The sequence below is a fragment of the Choristoneura fumiferana genome, chromosome 10 (genome assembly GCF_025370935.1).
Source record: "Choristoneura fumiferana chromosome 10, NRCan_CFum_1, whole genome shotgun sequence".
NCBI classification, from domain to species: Eukaryota; Metazoa; Arthropoda; class Insecta; order Lepidoptera; family Tortricidae; genus Choristoneura; species Choristoneura fumiferana.
Genome location: NC_133481.1, coordinates 17149641 through 17163649, shown reverse-complemented (window position 1 = coordinate 17163649; position 14009 = coordinate 17149641). Strand labels below are relative to the sequence as shown.

The 14009-nt window shown below is 36.2% G+C and overlaps 3 protein-coding genes across 5 annotated transcripts in view; all 3 read right to left on the bottom strand.

The window, feature by feature from the left end:
* Positions 1-4732: 4732 nt before the first annotated feature.
* Positions 4733-7470, bottom strand: LOC141431650 (tubulin-specific chaperone C-like). Its single transcript, XM_074092829.1, has 3 exons — positions 7369-7470; positions 6134-6227; positions 4733-6074 (listed from the first exon to the last, which is right to left on the bottom strand). Exons 1-3 carry the CDS (start codon positions 7468-7470, stop codon positions 5101-5103), a joined length of 1170 nt encoding a protein of 389 aa, XP_073948930.1. The 3' UTR covers positions 4733-5100.
* Positions 7471-7477: 7 nt separating this feature from the next.
* On the bottom strand, positions 7478-8246 carry LOC141431649 (protein CEBPZOS-like). Its single transcript, XM_074092828.1, has 2 exons — positions 7982-8246; positions 7478-7608 (listed from the first exon to the last, which is right to left on the bottom strand). The coding sequence occupies exons 1-2, from the start codon at positions 8112-8114 to the stop codon at positions 7478-7480; spliced, it is 264 nt and encodes an 87-aa protein (XP_073948929.1). The 5' UTR covers positions 8115-8246.
* Positions 8247-10440: 2194 nt separating this feature from the next.
* The window catches only part of LOC141432199 (spondin-2-like), a 21753-nt gene continuing 18184 nt past the window's right edge, over positions 10441-14009 (bottom strand). For 2 of the 3 annotated variants that reach the window (XM_074093705.1, XM_074093707.1), the window contains 2 exons: positions 11257-11338; positions 10441-10566 (listed from right to left, as the gene is read on the bottom strand). In XM_074093705.1, coding sequence (XP_073949806.1) covers positions 10499-10566; positions 11257-11338 — 150 coding nt within the window. In that variant the 3' untranslated portion in view covers positions 10441-10498. The remainder of the gene's footprint in view (positions 10567-11256; positions 11339-14009) is intronic. The other variant, XM_074093706.1, reaches the window with a different exon arrangement.

The following is a 14009-nucleotide window of genomic DNA, read 5'->3' as shown; positions in this document are numbered from 1 at the left end:
TTTTTAAAACGTTCCACGTTCCTATAACATCATTGTGGAATTCATTAATTTGGATATTATGAGAATGGATCTTCTAGGATTTAGTTATTACTGGAAACGTGTCTACTAGAAATTGGATGCTATGGGATAGGTACGGATCTTCTGAGATCTTATAGGGGTATGCTAGGATTTGAATGTTGTAGAAAATGGATCTTCTAGGGTTTTGATGTTTTAAGAAACGGATCTCTCGTGCCTAAACGGAGCGGTTTCGCACTCCGAATCCGATCCTAATTAGTGAAAATACGAGGCCGTATTGTCTAACGTGCTGAATTTCTGATGTTAGCGATCGGATTCATCATCTCTTTCTATCCTTGTCTTACACCGTGTGACATAAAGAAATGATGAAGACGATTGTGATTCTAAGTGTATTAGAAGACAATAAGGCGGTCCGGAGTAGTCGTAAAACTATTTTTATAAATGGTCAAATCAGATGACGGAAATCGGATCTAGTGCGTAAACTACTGTACAATCCGATCCGATATCGGATCATATTTCATACATACATTTTACTTGCCCCGATATCGGTATCGGCGTCCGATACCGATATCGGATCGGATAATCTGAAAACGCTCGCAGACTCGTAGTATATCCTTCAGCCCGGAAAAAAAATGTTTCAACCGCTTCACTTTACGCATCATTCTGGAGTACTTAGTAAGTAATGAAGTAATGACGTCAAAGAGTATTGTAATGTACGTTCAGGGTTTGGTCCAGATTCCAACAAATGTTCGGCTATCACTATTGCGCATGTGGATGTTTGTATGTATAGATGATTGTTACTCTTTCACGCAAAAACTACTAATTGAACTATTTAGATTAAATTTGACACGTGAATAGCTGCGTCTGGAATAACACCTAGGCTACTTTTTATCCCGATATTCCCACGGGATCGAGATAAAATCTCAAAATCTCAACCGCTGGGTTTGGTTGGAGACATGAAACTTGACGAGGGTGTTTTATATAGTTATAACGTTTATGAAATTCAAGACGTTAGTTTTGGGACTCCCCACGGGACTTTAGTAAAATCCCGGAATTCCGATTCAAGTGCTGGATAAGTATACACGTGCAGGTAAACATTAGGATTTATCCAGATGCAAGATGCAAAGATGCAATGAACCCTTCTGAAAATAATCCTGCTGGTACCCATGCTCGTTACACCTACGACGGGGCTAACTTTCAAACAGAATGTACTCGTAACACATAAAAGCTACCTATTTTGTTACGGAATGTAGACCGTGATTATATTACTTTGGGCTCCCGGTCCCGGTGAACTGTTGTCCACCTAGTCGGAGGTCTGCCAACTTCCTCAACGGTAAGTAAGTAATTAGTTCTAAATTAAATTAAACAATTAGGTATTAACTTTACGAAATTTATTAAAAAAATGTTAATAAGAGATTATTTTCTACAATGGCTTACCACACCTGACAATAACCATAATTTAGTTATACTTATTACGTATTTTTAAGTTCTGAGAACAATAGATAGGCTTGATGATGATGATGAATAGAACTTAGCTTAAAAATACGTATGCACTATTACTTAAATAATTGACAAACTGAATTACTTAAAAACTATTATTGAGTTAGGTACCTACCCATGTTATTGTAAATAAATATATTATTCGGTTTTCTTACATTATGGTATAAATTATTTACCTACGTACTTTGAGAACCCCCAATCAAGGTTAATCTGAGAAAAATTTACACCAATTTTAAAATTATATTATACATATTTTTTTTTTCAATTTACAAATTAATCAATGACATATTTGAGAACCCCAATCAAGGCACTTATCTCAGGAAAATTTACATCCATTTCAAATAATTACTATAGTGATTGAGCTAAATAAATTATATTATTACGAATTATTATGTACATGTGGCGCCCTCGAAACAATGTGGCCAGGATCGGAGTTACCTCATACTTTTAATCAGTCTGGTCGTATCACAGATCATTTAAGCTTTAAAATAGTAAACAGTTATTCCTATGCAAATTAATAAAAGAGCACCAATTAATATTGAGCTTATAATTTTCGTGCATATACAACATACAACGACTGCCAATACCGCCGCAACAACCAACGCCCCAATCAAGTAGGGCGTCGTGAATTTGCTTTTTGAAGGCGAGTCACCCTTTTGGTCGGATGACGCTGTCACATTGACAGCTACAGCAACGACGAAGAGGCAAATCGCCAGGCCCCAAACTCTTTTGTTCAACATCTGAAACAAAATAGATCATAATCTCAAGCCAAGCCATATGAACAGTTAAGTTAGGTATGCCTAATGACAAGCTTTTATTTAACTTGCCGTTTATTTTTGGGCCAAATCTTACAAGTTCATTTTGACCCATTTCTAGCGGCCGGATTGACTTGATATTGGTACTAGGTACTACTTATAGGTGGATGACAATGCAAGTACTTACAGACAACAAAAGTACGATCAACGAAAAACTGTATTAAAAATGTTTTTTTTTAACAGGAACTTATTTTGCCATTGCCATTGAAGTCAGGGCCCTAGCCTAGCTCGACAATAACTACAATAAGGGAAAACCCAGCGTAAGCCCAGCGTTAACTTACAACTAAACTGTATAGACTTCGCATATTTTTATAATTACTTACCTACTTCGGAATTCACGACTAATTTCTGTGTTTTAATCTATCAGGTTTTTTCCTTAACTAATTCAATTAGTACCTACGTACCTACCGGATTTGAACTCGTACACTTATAGAACTTCAAATATTCACGTGCTTAACCAAAAACAAAGTTAAAAACTTCATAAACAACTCTCATCTTTTATTTAAATCAGTAATAAGCAAGGAAAAAGATGCATTAAATTTACCTGCCATACAATGCAATGCAAAACTTATTATTACCTTGTTTACTTACCTTGACACTCATAAACTGAGATTCAAAGACTACAGAATATTGCTGAGATTCATAAAATTGGGACGGAAAACTCTCTTTCTCTCCTTAATGACACATTGTCAATAACAAATAATTAAATTCCTATGTATAAATTTCACTTGTAACTACCTTGGTGTAGTTATTTTTTTCTTTCTTCTGTGTCACTTTGTGTTTGTTTGTCACTTGATTGAAATTGAATGAATTCCAAGGTAATTGACCGAATGAAAACGTAAATAAGTCTTATGACCGTTCACCATCATAGAATGGTCTATGGCATTTCTAATAGATTGTTAGCTTACAGGTCTAGTTTCACTGGTCATAAAATGTATGAGTATGAATCACAATCGCCATCTTGGACAACTTCCTTTGTTATTTTTTGCACTGGTAATAGTGTTAGTGGTAATCAGTGATAAATAATATGAGGGAGCTAGTCACGAGATAATAATAAAGTGAAGCAAACGTTTATTGTTTGTCACTAAAATAGCTAAGATTTCGCTAGTAAAGCCCGCTTTACACTCGCGCCGTGAAGACCCGCGAAGGCCCCAAACCGCGAGTGTAGTTGGTTTCGCGGCATCACGGTCGCGCTTTGCGGCGTTCCCCGTCCGGTGGCGGTTTTTTGGTCTGCGTTTTGGTTGCGACTGTCGAGGGCTATATTTTTCGCGTCGTGTCCATGCGCGAACCGCGGCGGCGGTTCGCGAGCGAGTGTAAAGCGGGCAGAAGTAAAAAGGAAGTTTTACTATTGACTAAGGCGAGGCTGCACTACGGGTAAACCGCCGCGGTTTTTAACCGCGTGACTTTTTTATGAATGTAAACTTTTACAACCGCCAGTACGGTCGCTTGAGTTTACTTGATTCACAGTCACGCGGTTAAAAACCGCGGCGGTTTAGCCGTAGTGCGGCCGCAGCGTAAGCTTTTTATTTTTGTAAGTAATTACCTACTTAACTTATTGTGTGTAAATTGTTTAATAAATACTTTGAGCTCTTACGTCCATGAATATCAATAATTGGCAATAATGTTCTTGACGTGAAGATCTTGTTTTGCATTACATGATAACTCGAAAGATTGGTTCGGCACCACTTCAGCACTTACTAGGGATGTCAGAAATGCAATAAAGTATCGATATTTTTATTTTTTATTTTTTTATTTTATTAAAAATATCGATATATCGGTATGATTTGACAGAGAATATTCGTGCTCTAAAAATTTTAAGGCAGTTGAAGTTGAAATTGACAGTTGCCAACTTAAAAATCAAATTATAAAACAGCAATCGAGTCGACCAGAAACAAAAAATACATAAAATATAACTTGTTAAAAGGATCTTAATATTCCTTTTTAGGATTTCTAATCTTAAAACTTATAAAATATAGTTTAATTCTTATTTCGTCTCATTCCGCATTCGTCACTTGCTGTTGTAATTTTAACTTGTGAACCTTCATAAGTCACGGTCGTGAACAAGACTAACAAAAAAATAACGAATACGGAATGAGACGAATTAAGAATTAAATGATATGCGAATGAGAAAAATGATCCTTATTTGTTGCGGATTCTAGGTATCCGTGGAAACAAGAGGGAAAAATCTCATTTTCACATTGTATTTTGCAAAATCAATAAAGGTAAAAAAAAATATTCGAGCAAACTGAATCGCATACCTTATAATAAATTTCACTAATTTCTTTGGCAAATGTAGGACAAAGTTCGTCCCTGCTTGGTGCGTGATTTAGTTTCTTTGACTGCAAAAGGTTCCACCAAAAAAAAAAACGCGATTACATACCAAAATAAATAAAACTTTTACATCATCGTAAATTTCTTTATTTTATTAATTGCTTTCCAATCTAGTAAATGCTATCTATGTTATATTATACCGTAGATGTGTAGATTAACTAAGCAGGTATAAATGAGTGATTATTTGTCATAATAAATGCTCCTTCATTTATTTATTATTTCAATAATTAGTATTACGGCTAAGCAACTGCGTTTTAGACTCGCAATTTTAGGTGTAGTGAAGTTTGCGTTACAAATAAGGTATAATCTCACTTATTTTAAATACGAAACAAAACAATCTAACCAATTTGTTACCATTTTCTACATAAAATTTACGCCTTTTTTGTTTGTGATTATCCATAGAAAGATTGGAAAAGGTGTCAAAAATGCAGTCAGATTGTTATGATTTGCTTGGAATTTTTGACCATTGCTCACTCCAATCTGTCACTCGTTTGGATGGCTCTAAAATAGACCAATTAGGGGACGGCACGTCTGGTGCAAGCCAATTGAAGTCGTCCAGCTGGTCCCAGTTATTGCACTTCCTATCTAAGGATGACATGTTGAAATGTTTCTCTAAATCATCATATTCCAGGTTATATGGTGCGGTCCTCACCTCCGTGCAGTCCTCTACAATCCCTTTACTTGTAACATGCAAATAAATGTCACATTTAGTAGATGTGTGCATTCGAAGTTGCTGACATGCAACCACAATCTTGCAATTTGTGCACTTGTCAAGAAACACTGAGGAAGTCACTGGGCCTGAAAGTATGATGCAGTTGTCAAGATCAGTCATGTGTAGTGTACCCAACACTCCTTTTAAACTGATAGTACAGCTCTTAAGATTACGAAGAGTAACATCCCTTTGGAACAACTCATCATTTTCTAATGCTAGTATTACATTCTCTTTTGAATCAAATCCAAACAACTTTTCGTCCCACTTATTTTCAGTTTTTCCTACATCAGTCTCATCAACAGAACTTTGCTTGTGAGTTTCGGATTTGGGTAGCTTCTTCCTAGTAAAGCCGAATTTCTTGCGCGGTATATACCTGTCTTCCAACTCATAGCACTGCGTTTGCAAGTTTTGAACTATACCTAGATATTTCCGCATATTGAATTCCTTTAAGAATAAGGCTGATGTTATGACGTATTTTTGGAGCTCATTTAGTTCTTTTTTGATGTTATCAAAGTGTGATGGGAGAGTTTTGATGTCTAGTGTAGGTACTTGAGCCAGCAGGTCCTCTATGTATTCGGATTTGATTTTAAATGCCCCAGAGAAATACTCTTCATTTTCGTTGCACGCATCCACTTCCTCCCTAGCTTTATGAGCCTTGTGCAGTTTGTCAAGCCGTTGCGCATCCCTCCTGCTCAGTCTCTCTAGCACTGCATTCTTTTCATTCATTTCTATTTCTTAATTAGGTCTTCTATTTTCTTGTTTAAATCACTATTCTGATTTTGCGCGTCTTTTAGTATTTCTACAGTTTTATGTGCTAGTCTTCTAGTGTCTGTGTGTTTTGAACCCTCGTCATACTGTAGACAAAAGAAAACAAAATACTTAGAAATTATTACTTGTATTGTAACTTATGCAAGATGATTATGATTTTCCACAAAAAAAACATCAAAATGGTTCAAACCTCGATGAGTTAGTTACATCCCATAATTTAGAATGAGGCATGATATATTAATAAACAAAAAAATGGTTATTGAGTCAAACCACTAGCTATATAAACCCCGAGAATTAAAACAATACATGCTCATAAGCTAGTGTTTACAATAACTAAGAGGCTTCAATTTTAGCTACAAAGCAACATACAAACAATACTAAACTAACCCAAAACATGTTAGTGAAATCTTTAAATAGCTGTCACAGCTCATGGCAATCCATGAAAACTAACCTTGAATTGTCAATAGAACTAATAGAGGTTGCTTCAGATTTTTGAAATTTTGATTGTACAGATACAGAAAATGTTGATTGAACAGATACAGAACTAGGAAGATATGGTAAAAGTTACATAAACATGTTGTATATGCAACTTTATTGAGTGAACAGAATGTTAATGTTGTGCCAATTTTTGTACATTATTATTGTAACTTTGGCTATATTCATGTCTTTGTAGTTGACTGTACTTGTACGAAATATGCAAGATTTTTCTAACAAATTTCAATGAATCTAAGTCTGTTATGCCAAACTTACTTATTTTTTACTAACTTTACTTATAAAAAGACTTTAATACCTATTATATCACAAAACAGTTTTAAACAAATGTATAATGTGTACAGTTGAGTTATTATACTTTTGAGCTAAAATTCAACAAAAAATTTCACAATTACATGCCATAACATAAGTCATTTTCACAAATTTTTGATCAAATTTTTACTTAAAAGTATAATAACATGACTGTACAGTCACCATCAGATATTTTGGAGCGGCCAAGGTGATCAAAAATATCAAAAAATGAACTCTAATACCTTAATAATAGAGTGCATGTGCCAATATTTTTTACCTCCTTGGCCACTCCGAAATATCTGATGGCAATACAATAAGTTAATATTTATAGTACTTAATGGAACAGAGGAATATTAGGATTTCTTTACTAAGTATCCACCATGCCTGTGACAGCTATAAAACAAAACATCACAAACATCCCGTAATGACAAAAAATATAATAACCTTCTTAAGCAGTTCCTCATCAGGTTTGACCACTTTGAACAAGGCATAGCCTAGCCCTCCAACTGTCACCACCCAGAAAGTGGTCCTAATAGCAATGTTCATCTCACCGCTAGATCTTGCCCTCGCTGCTCCAGACCTTGTGGTCAAGCTCTCGGGTCTTATGGTCTGCGATCTTCTCGCCTAAAATGTAGTAGCCTTCCAATACCCAGTTGTAGTTCTGGCGCATATACAGGCGGAAATCTGATGGAAAAATTATTACAGTAAGTAATATTAGTCATGTCTACTATTGATTTTTACAATGACTGACTCATGACTTTCTTCAAATTTTGGTTTCTAAATTTGTATCATTTTATTTACTGATGCTTTATAATTAGGAGCATATTTTCTCAATTTATAAACGAATACACATATATACACTATTTGTAGGCTGAGTTTAATGAACTGAATCAAGAATCAAACACACATGTTTCAAGATTAAGGCGAAATCGATTTATTCTTTTGCAAATACCCAAATACACACACTTAGTACAATAACAAAGCGAAAAGTTATTGTTTAGTCCAATGTTTCTCATTATATAGCTATAAATAACCAAAATAAGATAAAATGACTTACCTCTTTCCGTATTTAGCTTAAAATACACTCCGTAAGAGACAGCAATTCCAAGTGCTTCGAGAATAAATACGGTTTTAAGGGTTTTGCCAATCCACTTAGAGTAAGAGGTTGGCTGTGGTTTTTTAACTAACATAATATAAAAATGCTGGGAACAATGAGAATTTCCGCTTTATCGCTTTATGTTTATCAAAATCGCGAAATTGTTGAGAAATGAACCAAATGAATGACCGACCCGAGATGACGTAAATAATTTTCTTTTTTTTTACTTTCAGTAAAACGTGTTGGGTTGCTAGGAACAAAAAATAATAAAGCACTTAAGCACTCTCATCACGATCTTGTCGGTTGGCAGGCAAACACATACCTATACATACATTACAATACTCTTTGACACATACTAACTTAGGCATAGTGGTTTCCTATTATCTAATGGGAATGTTATGCTACATTTACACGCATGCCAAGCTTCGGAAAGCTTTCACCAGCACAAGCATGTAAACGGCCCATATTAAATATATATTGACCCGGATAACTCACGTTTTAAATCGAGTTTAGCCCGAAACTTGTCGGGTAAACTCGATTTAAGACGTGAGTTATCCGGGTCAATATATAATCGAGTTTAGCCGGAAACTTGTCGGGCTAAACTTGATTTAGGACGTGAGTTATCCGGGGCAATATAATTAATATTAGTGAGTCTCGCGGTAGTTTCAAAATGTAAACGGCCCGTTTGGATAGGCTGACGTGAGTGACGCTGAGGCTTGCCGCCGATCCGGGCCGGTGTCGGTTTTTCAACACAGACAGATCAAAAGAACTTGCGGCAAGCGCTTGCGGCGTGTTTACTTACACGTACGTTGGCTCGTGCTTAGTGTCGCTCAAGAGATCACGCCGAACGGATGTACATATTAAATAAATTTTAGTAACCATTATGAATGAAGAATTTTCATCCTTTTTCTTTAAATAAAAATATGTCAAGCTCAACACAAGAGCAGCAGCAACATCAAGATCCACGTCTGCCATGCTTGCCTTGCCTGTCTGGAATACACTGACGTGCTGCAAGCTGTATAGGCTTGTAGTTGGTAGACGCTTGGTATGCCTTGGCAAGCGTGTAAATGTAGCGTTAAAGAATGCTGCTGGGCTGGATATCTTCACGATCTTGACTTACAAATGAACAAAAATTGGTTATAATCAGCATTCAGCAAAATCGGGCTGCATTCTATGCATGTACTGTATTTAGCTATATTCATTTTAAGTTTCATATTATTAATTTTGAATAAATTAGTTGTTTGATTTAATATTGCTTTTAATCGATAAATTTTGTAATTATACTCAGTTTTCAATTTATTAATAGTACGAAATACCGTAATTACTTTCGTTATTGTGTATGCGTACAGCACTTCATTCCTACTCAGATTTAACATAATAATAATAACGCACTACACAATAAAGAGTGGAGCCATCTGTTGTACAATAGCTACTACTAAGATAGTTCATCTATTTGGCAAAAGATGCCGCCAAGGTTAAGTCTAGAAGACCATGGTTACCATACAATACAACATAGGTTTTTGATGAAATCCTTGACAGATCGATTTCTACACATCGAACTCGTTACAACTGTTTTCGAGATCGTTGTCTATTTAATTATCCTATAGTAAATAATATATATACACATATAACTACCGTGAGACTCACTCATATTAAATGATATTGTAACGGATAACTCACGTCTTAAACCGAGTTAGAAACACCTACGCTATGAAATAGCCCGAAACATGTCGAGCTAAACTCGGTTTAAGACGTGAGTTATCCGTTACTATATCATTTAATATACACCCAAACTTTTTTTTTGTTAAAATGGTATAATTTCTGGAATTAATTAAAAATTAACTAAAAATTAATTCACCTATATATGGAAAATGAAGCTATCTATCTATTAGATTAACCCGGAAACCGCTTTTATTAGAGAGAAAGCGCAAAGTTCCCATGGGCAATGGACAAAATCGCTATCAACAGCTACCTGTTTATTTCCATATCAATAGAATCTAACGATAAGTACCTACCTAATAGGTATTCCAAACAAATATAACACCCAACTGTTTCTGCCTGGATGTAGACTAAAAATATTTTTACTAGGTAATATTTTTTAGTGAGTAGATAGATAGTGTACAATTTAGATGGCAAGCATTCTGGTCCCGACATTTCGACAATCGTCTGGCTCCTGCTTTGAGTATTTATCTAGAATAAATACTCTGATAAATACTCAAAGGGCTCCCGGCTCTAGTGACTACGAAGCGCATAATTCGAACTTCTTTTCTTGCCGTCCCGCGGACGTTTAAATTATAAAATATCTACGAATAAATATTAATATTTATTCGTAGTAAAATATGATTATGACGGACGGAACGTTTTTCAACCGTCGTTAGGTTTCTCAGGAAAGGACGCCAGCAAGGAAAACTATATTAATGGAGAATAATAACTACAATTTTATTATTTAAGTTAATGTATTGTTTCATTACTACGTTACTAAAATGAAAACCAATCACGCCAACTGGTGCCCGGAGCAACCTGTTGCTGGGATAGCACGGGAGCGTCTGTAATAAACAAAATTAATTATTATTTAATCATTTAGGACCTTTTGCACACCGCGTTTTTTAGTGCCTACGCTAGGTGGCGCGGGTGCACGGAGCGGGAGACGTGCAGTTTTAGCACTGCACACGTAATTAAATTGATTTGCCTAACAGCTTAGGTGGGTGATATAACAATTCAGTATTGTCATACAAAATCTATAGGAGAATGAGGGCTATCGCGAGTGAATTCGCCACTAGAGGCGCTAGTGTAGCGTGAGGTCTCCGAAATGTCAAATCTCATAGTTTTTGGGTGAGCTACGCGGGTTTCTTTATAATTAGAATAATTTAGTGAATATTTGCAATATCTGAAATTAATTATGGCAAATATGCGTTCCGGGGCAATGAATGTATGTGTTTTGAGACAGTTTTGTCTTTCGGAAACTTTGTCCTCCTTTTTTCCGAACAAAACGGGGACTATGCAACACTGTGGCATGCTCGATATTTATATGGTACGGTTTTCAGGTGTATTAAATATGATTTTAATCTAAACTTTGTTTTCACGCCCGTAATAACAGACTTTGAAAGCCATACTTAAACCTCACGCAACAGTGCGCCATCTAGTGAGACAAAAAACGATAGCCCTCATTGATTTGCCTAAAAGGTGGGTGATATAACAATTCAGTATTGTCATACAAAATCTATAGGAGAATATACCTGTTGTTTCTACGCAGTCTTCTTCGCAGATTTCGATGTCCTGGTCCTGGTCTAAACATTCCGGTGGGATGTCATCTGAACCCTAAAAAAATTTTTTTTGTCATAATATCGGTCTAATTGATATTTTTATAAATGCGAGACAGTATGTTCATTTGTAACGCTTTCCAGAAGTTTGGCGCCTTAATGCGTTTTCGAATCTTAAATTGTTAGCCATAATTATGTAGTTGGTGGGAGATATACAATTTTTAATCTTTTAACATCACATATTGTAACTTGGTACGAGTAGTTTGGATGACAGTAAGTACAGTCGGCAATAACGTTGATGTTATTTTTATTTGACACAAACTTTTTATGTATACAGCGTGTATTTTTGCTACAACCTCAGACTTTAAGGGTAGTTAGTGAAGGCCCTAATAATCACACTTAATTATGTTTTAGTAAAAAATGTACATTTATTATTTTCCTTATAAAATAAATTACCACGCAATGTATCACTACGTGCCACTACTTTGTTTTTATACAAAACTTTGCACTTGTTGACGTGAGAGCTGTCACAGAACGCTTCTCTCTCGTATCAAAATTATTGTACGCATTACATAGCGCTGCTCGAAAAAAAAAAGAAAAATTAATTACACTGTGCTAGTTAATTCGAAATTAACAATTTGTTTTAATACCGGTTCACAGCTCTTTAAATCTCTGTCTGGTTGCTGTTTGTATATAGCCATATGAACAATGCACCTTTATGAATTTTATATTTTTTAACATACTTTAAGTGTAAGTTTAAGTGATAGTGATAGGTATAATTACTTATAAGCTTCTAACGAGTAATGAGATGAAAATTCAATATCTATCAAAATGTCAGCCGACAACGGCATAACTCCCAGGAGACAGGCAGTGTTTCCGCGTGGAACGGCCAGGCTCAAACGTTGGCGGAAATGCCTTCTGGGGGGCTACTACGAAATTCAAAAATCGAAATTCGTATCGTACCGTCCCTCTCACTCTCGTACTAAATAATATTAGCGACAGCGGGACGGCAAGATACAAAGTTTGAATTTGGCACTTCGTAATTTAGGGCCTGGTCGCCACTGTCGCCAGTCGATACCAGGCGCGAAGAAATCTCTTTTAAGAGTTCTTTCACGTCTGTATCCTGTGAGCCTAAAGTTTCTACCTCAAACGGTGCAAATACGAACTCTGCCCTAGGCAGGCATATTATATAAGTAGATATTGATTTTTTTTTATTTACTCATACAGTGTGTTACCGGCAGTCAGCCTTTTTTTAAGGGAGGTTAAAGTAACGTTTTTCTGTAACTTAACCGTGACATAAGTTTAATTATTAAACTAAAATTCAGACTTTGTTAACTTTCTAACAAAATTATAATTGCCAGAAGCCAGAAATGTACAGCAAAGTAAATTGATAAGTCTTAATCAAACAATTTTTCGGCTTTCATTTACTCTTACTTATCAAATTACTTTGCTGTACATTGCTGGCAATTATAATTTTGTTAGAAAATTAACAGTGAATTTATTATTATTAAATGTATGTCATTGTTATTTACAGAACGTTACTTTAACCTGCCCTAAAAAAAGCCTGGGTGCCGGTAACACACTGTATATTTCTTTATAACACTTCTCTTGCCGTAGGTTAGTAATAGCTGCGCTTGGCCTGGTGAACTACAACGAAATTCGAAACACGAAGTTCCTATCATACCGTCCCTCTCACTCGCGTATTAAATAATAAAGCGTCAGCGGGGCGGCAAGATACGAATTTCGAATTTTGCACTTCGTGGTACAAAGCCTGACTCTTTTTTAGAGTCCACACCATCCACGACGTGATATCGGTACCGCGTGTGCGCGCCGTACCGCTTCCCGTCCTCGCAGGGCCCTTCGCACGGCGACCAATCCTGCCATTCTGTCATCGGGCAGTTTTCTGGCGAGTCAGGGTCCGTCACCATCGGTCCTTCACTAAAAACGTCAGTCCGATTAGATCCTGTTTAGGTATAGTACAGTCAAGGGCATATATCTATACAACGGAATACGACCATGGCGTCAATATTGCGTACATCGACCTTATGGTTAGTGGCATAGGTATTTTTTACATCTTGGTAACGTAAATTGACTGTGCATACATTACAATAGCCTAACTAACTTAGAAAAGCTGAAAAAACTCTGCAATTGTCATTACAAAGTCCAATACCGATTGAATTAAACATACATAGCTAACAAATAGCTAAGAACCACTGCAAAAAAACTCGCATTTACGTACTACGTACGTTGCGTACCTAATAAAAACAGCTTCGAAATCGGTCCATCCGTTTGAGAGCTACGATGCTACAGACAGATAGACAAACAGACAGACGTTTGGCGCCTAACTTAGAACACCCATTTTGCGTAGGCGGTTAATAAAATCATTCCTTTAGCATGACATTGCGGGGCCACGATGCTAAGAAGTTACAAGATCGACCTCTTACAGGACTTAAGGTACGGCGCCTATTACCGGGGGTATCGAAATCGACGCCATCACCGCAGGCAATTTAAAATACGCATTTTATAATCAAACCGATAGATTTCTTAAAAAAAAATATTTTACACGATAAAAGCTCTATTTAGTCGACTCACGGATCTATGAGCGCTAGTGTATGTGAATGAATCAAAGATCTCGCAATTCTTGATTTTCCGAAATGGCACCGAACGGAAAGAGGATTTGCCATACTAACGCGTGACACCACATACAAGCAGACTCGAATCTTATTTAG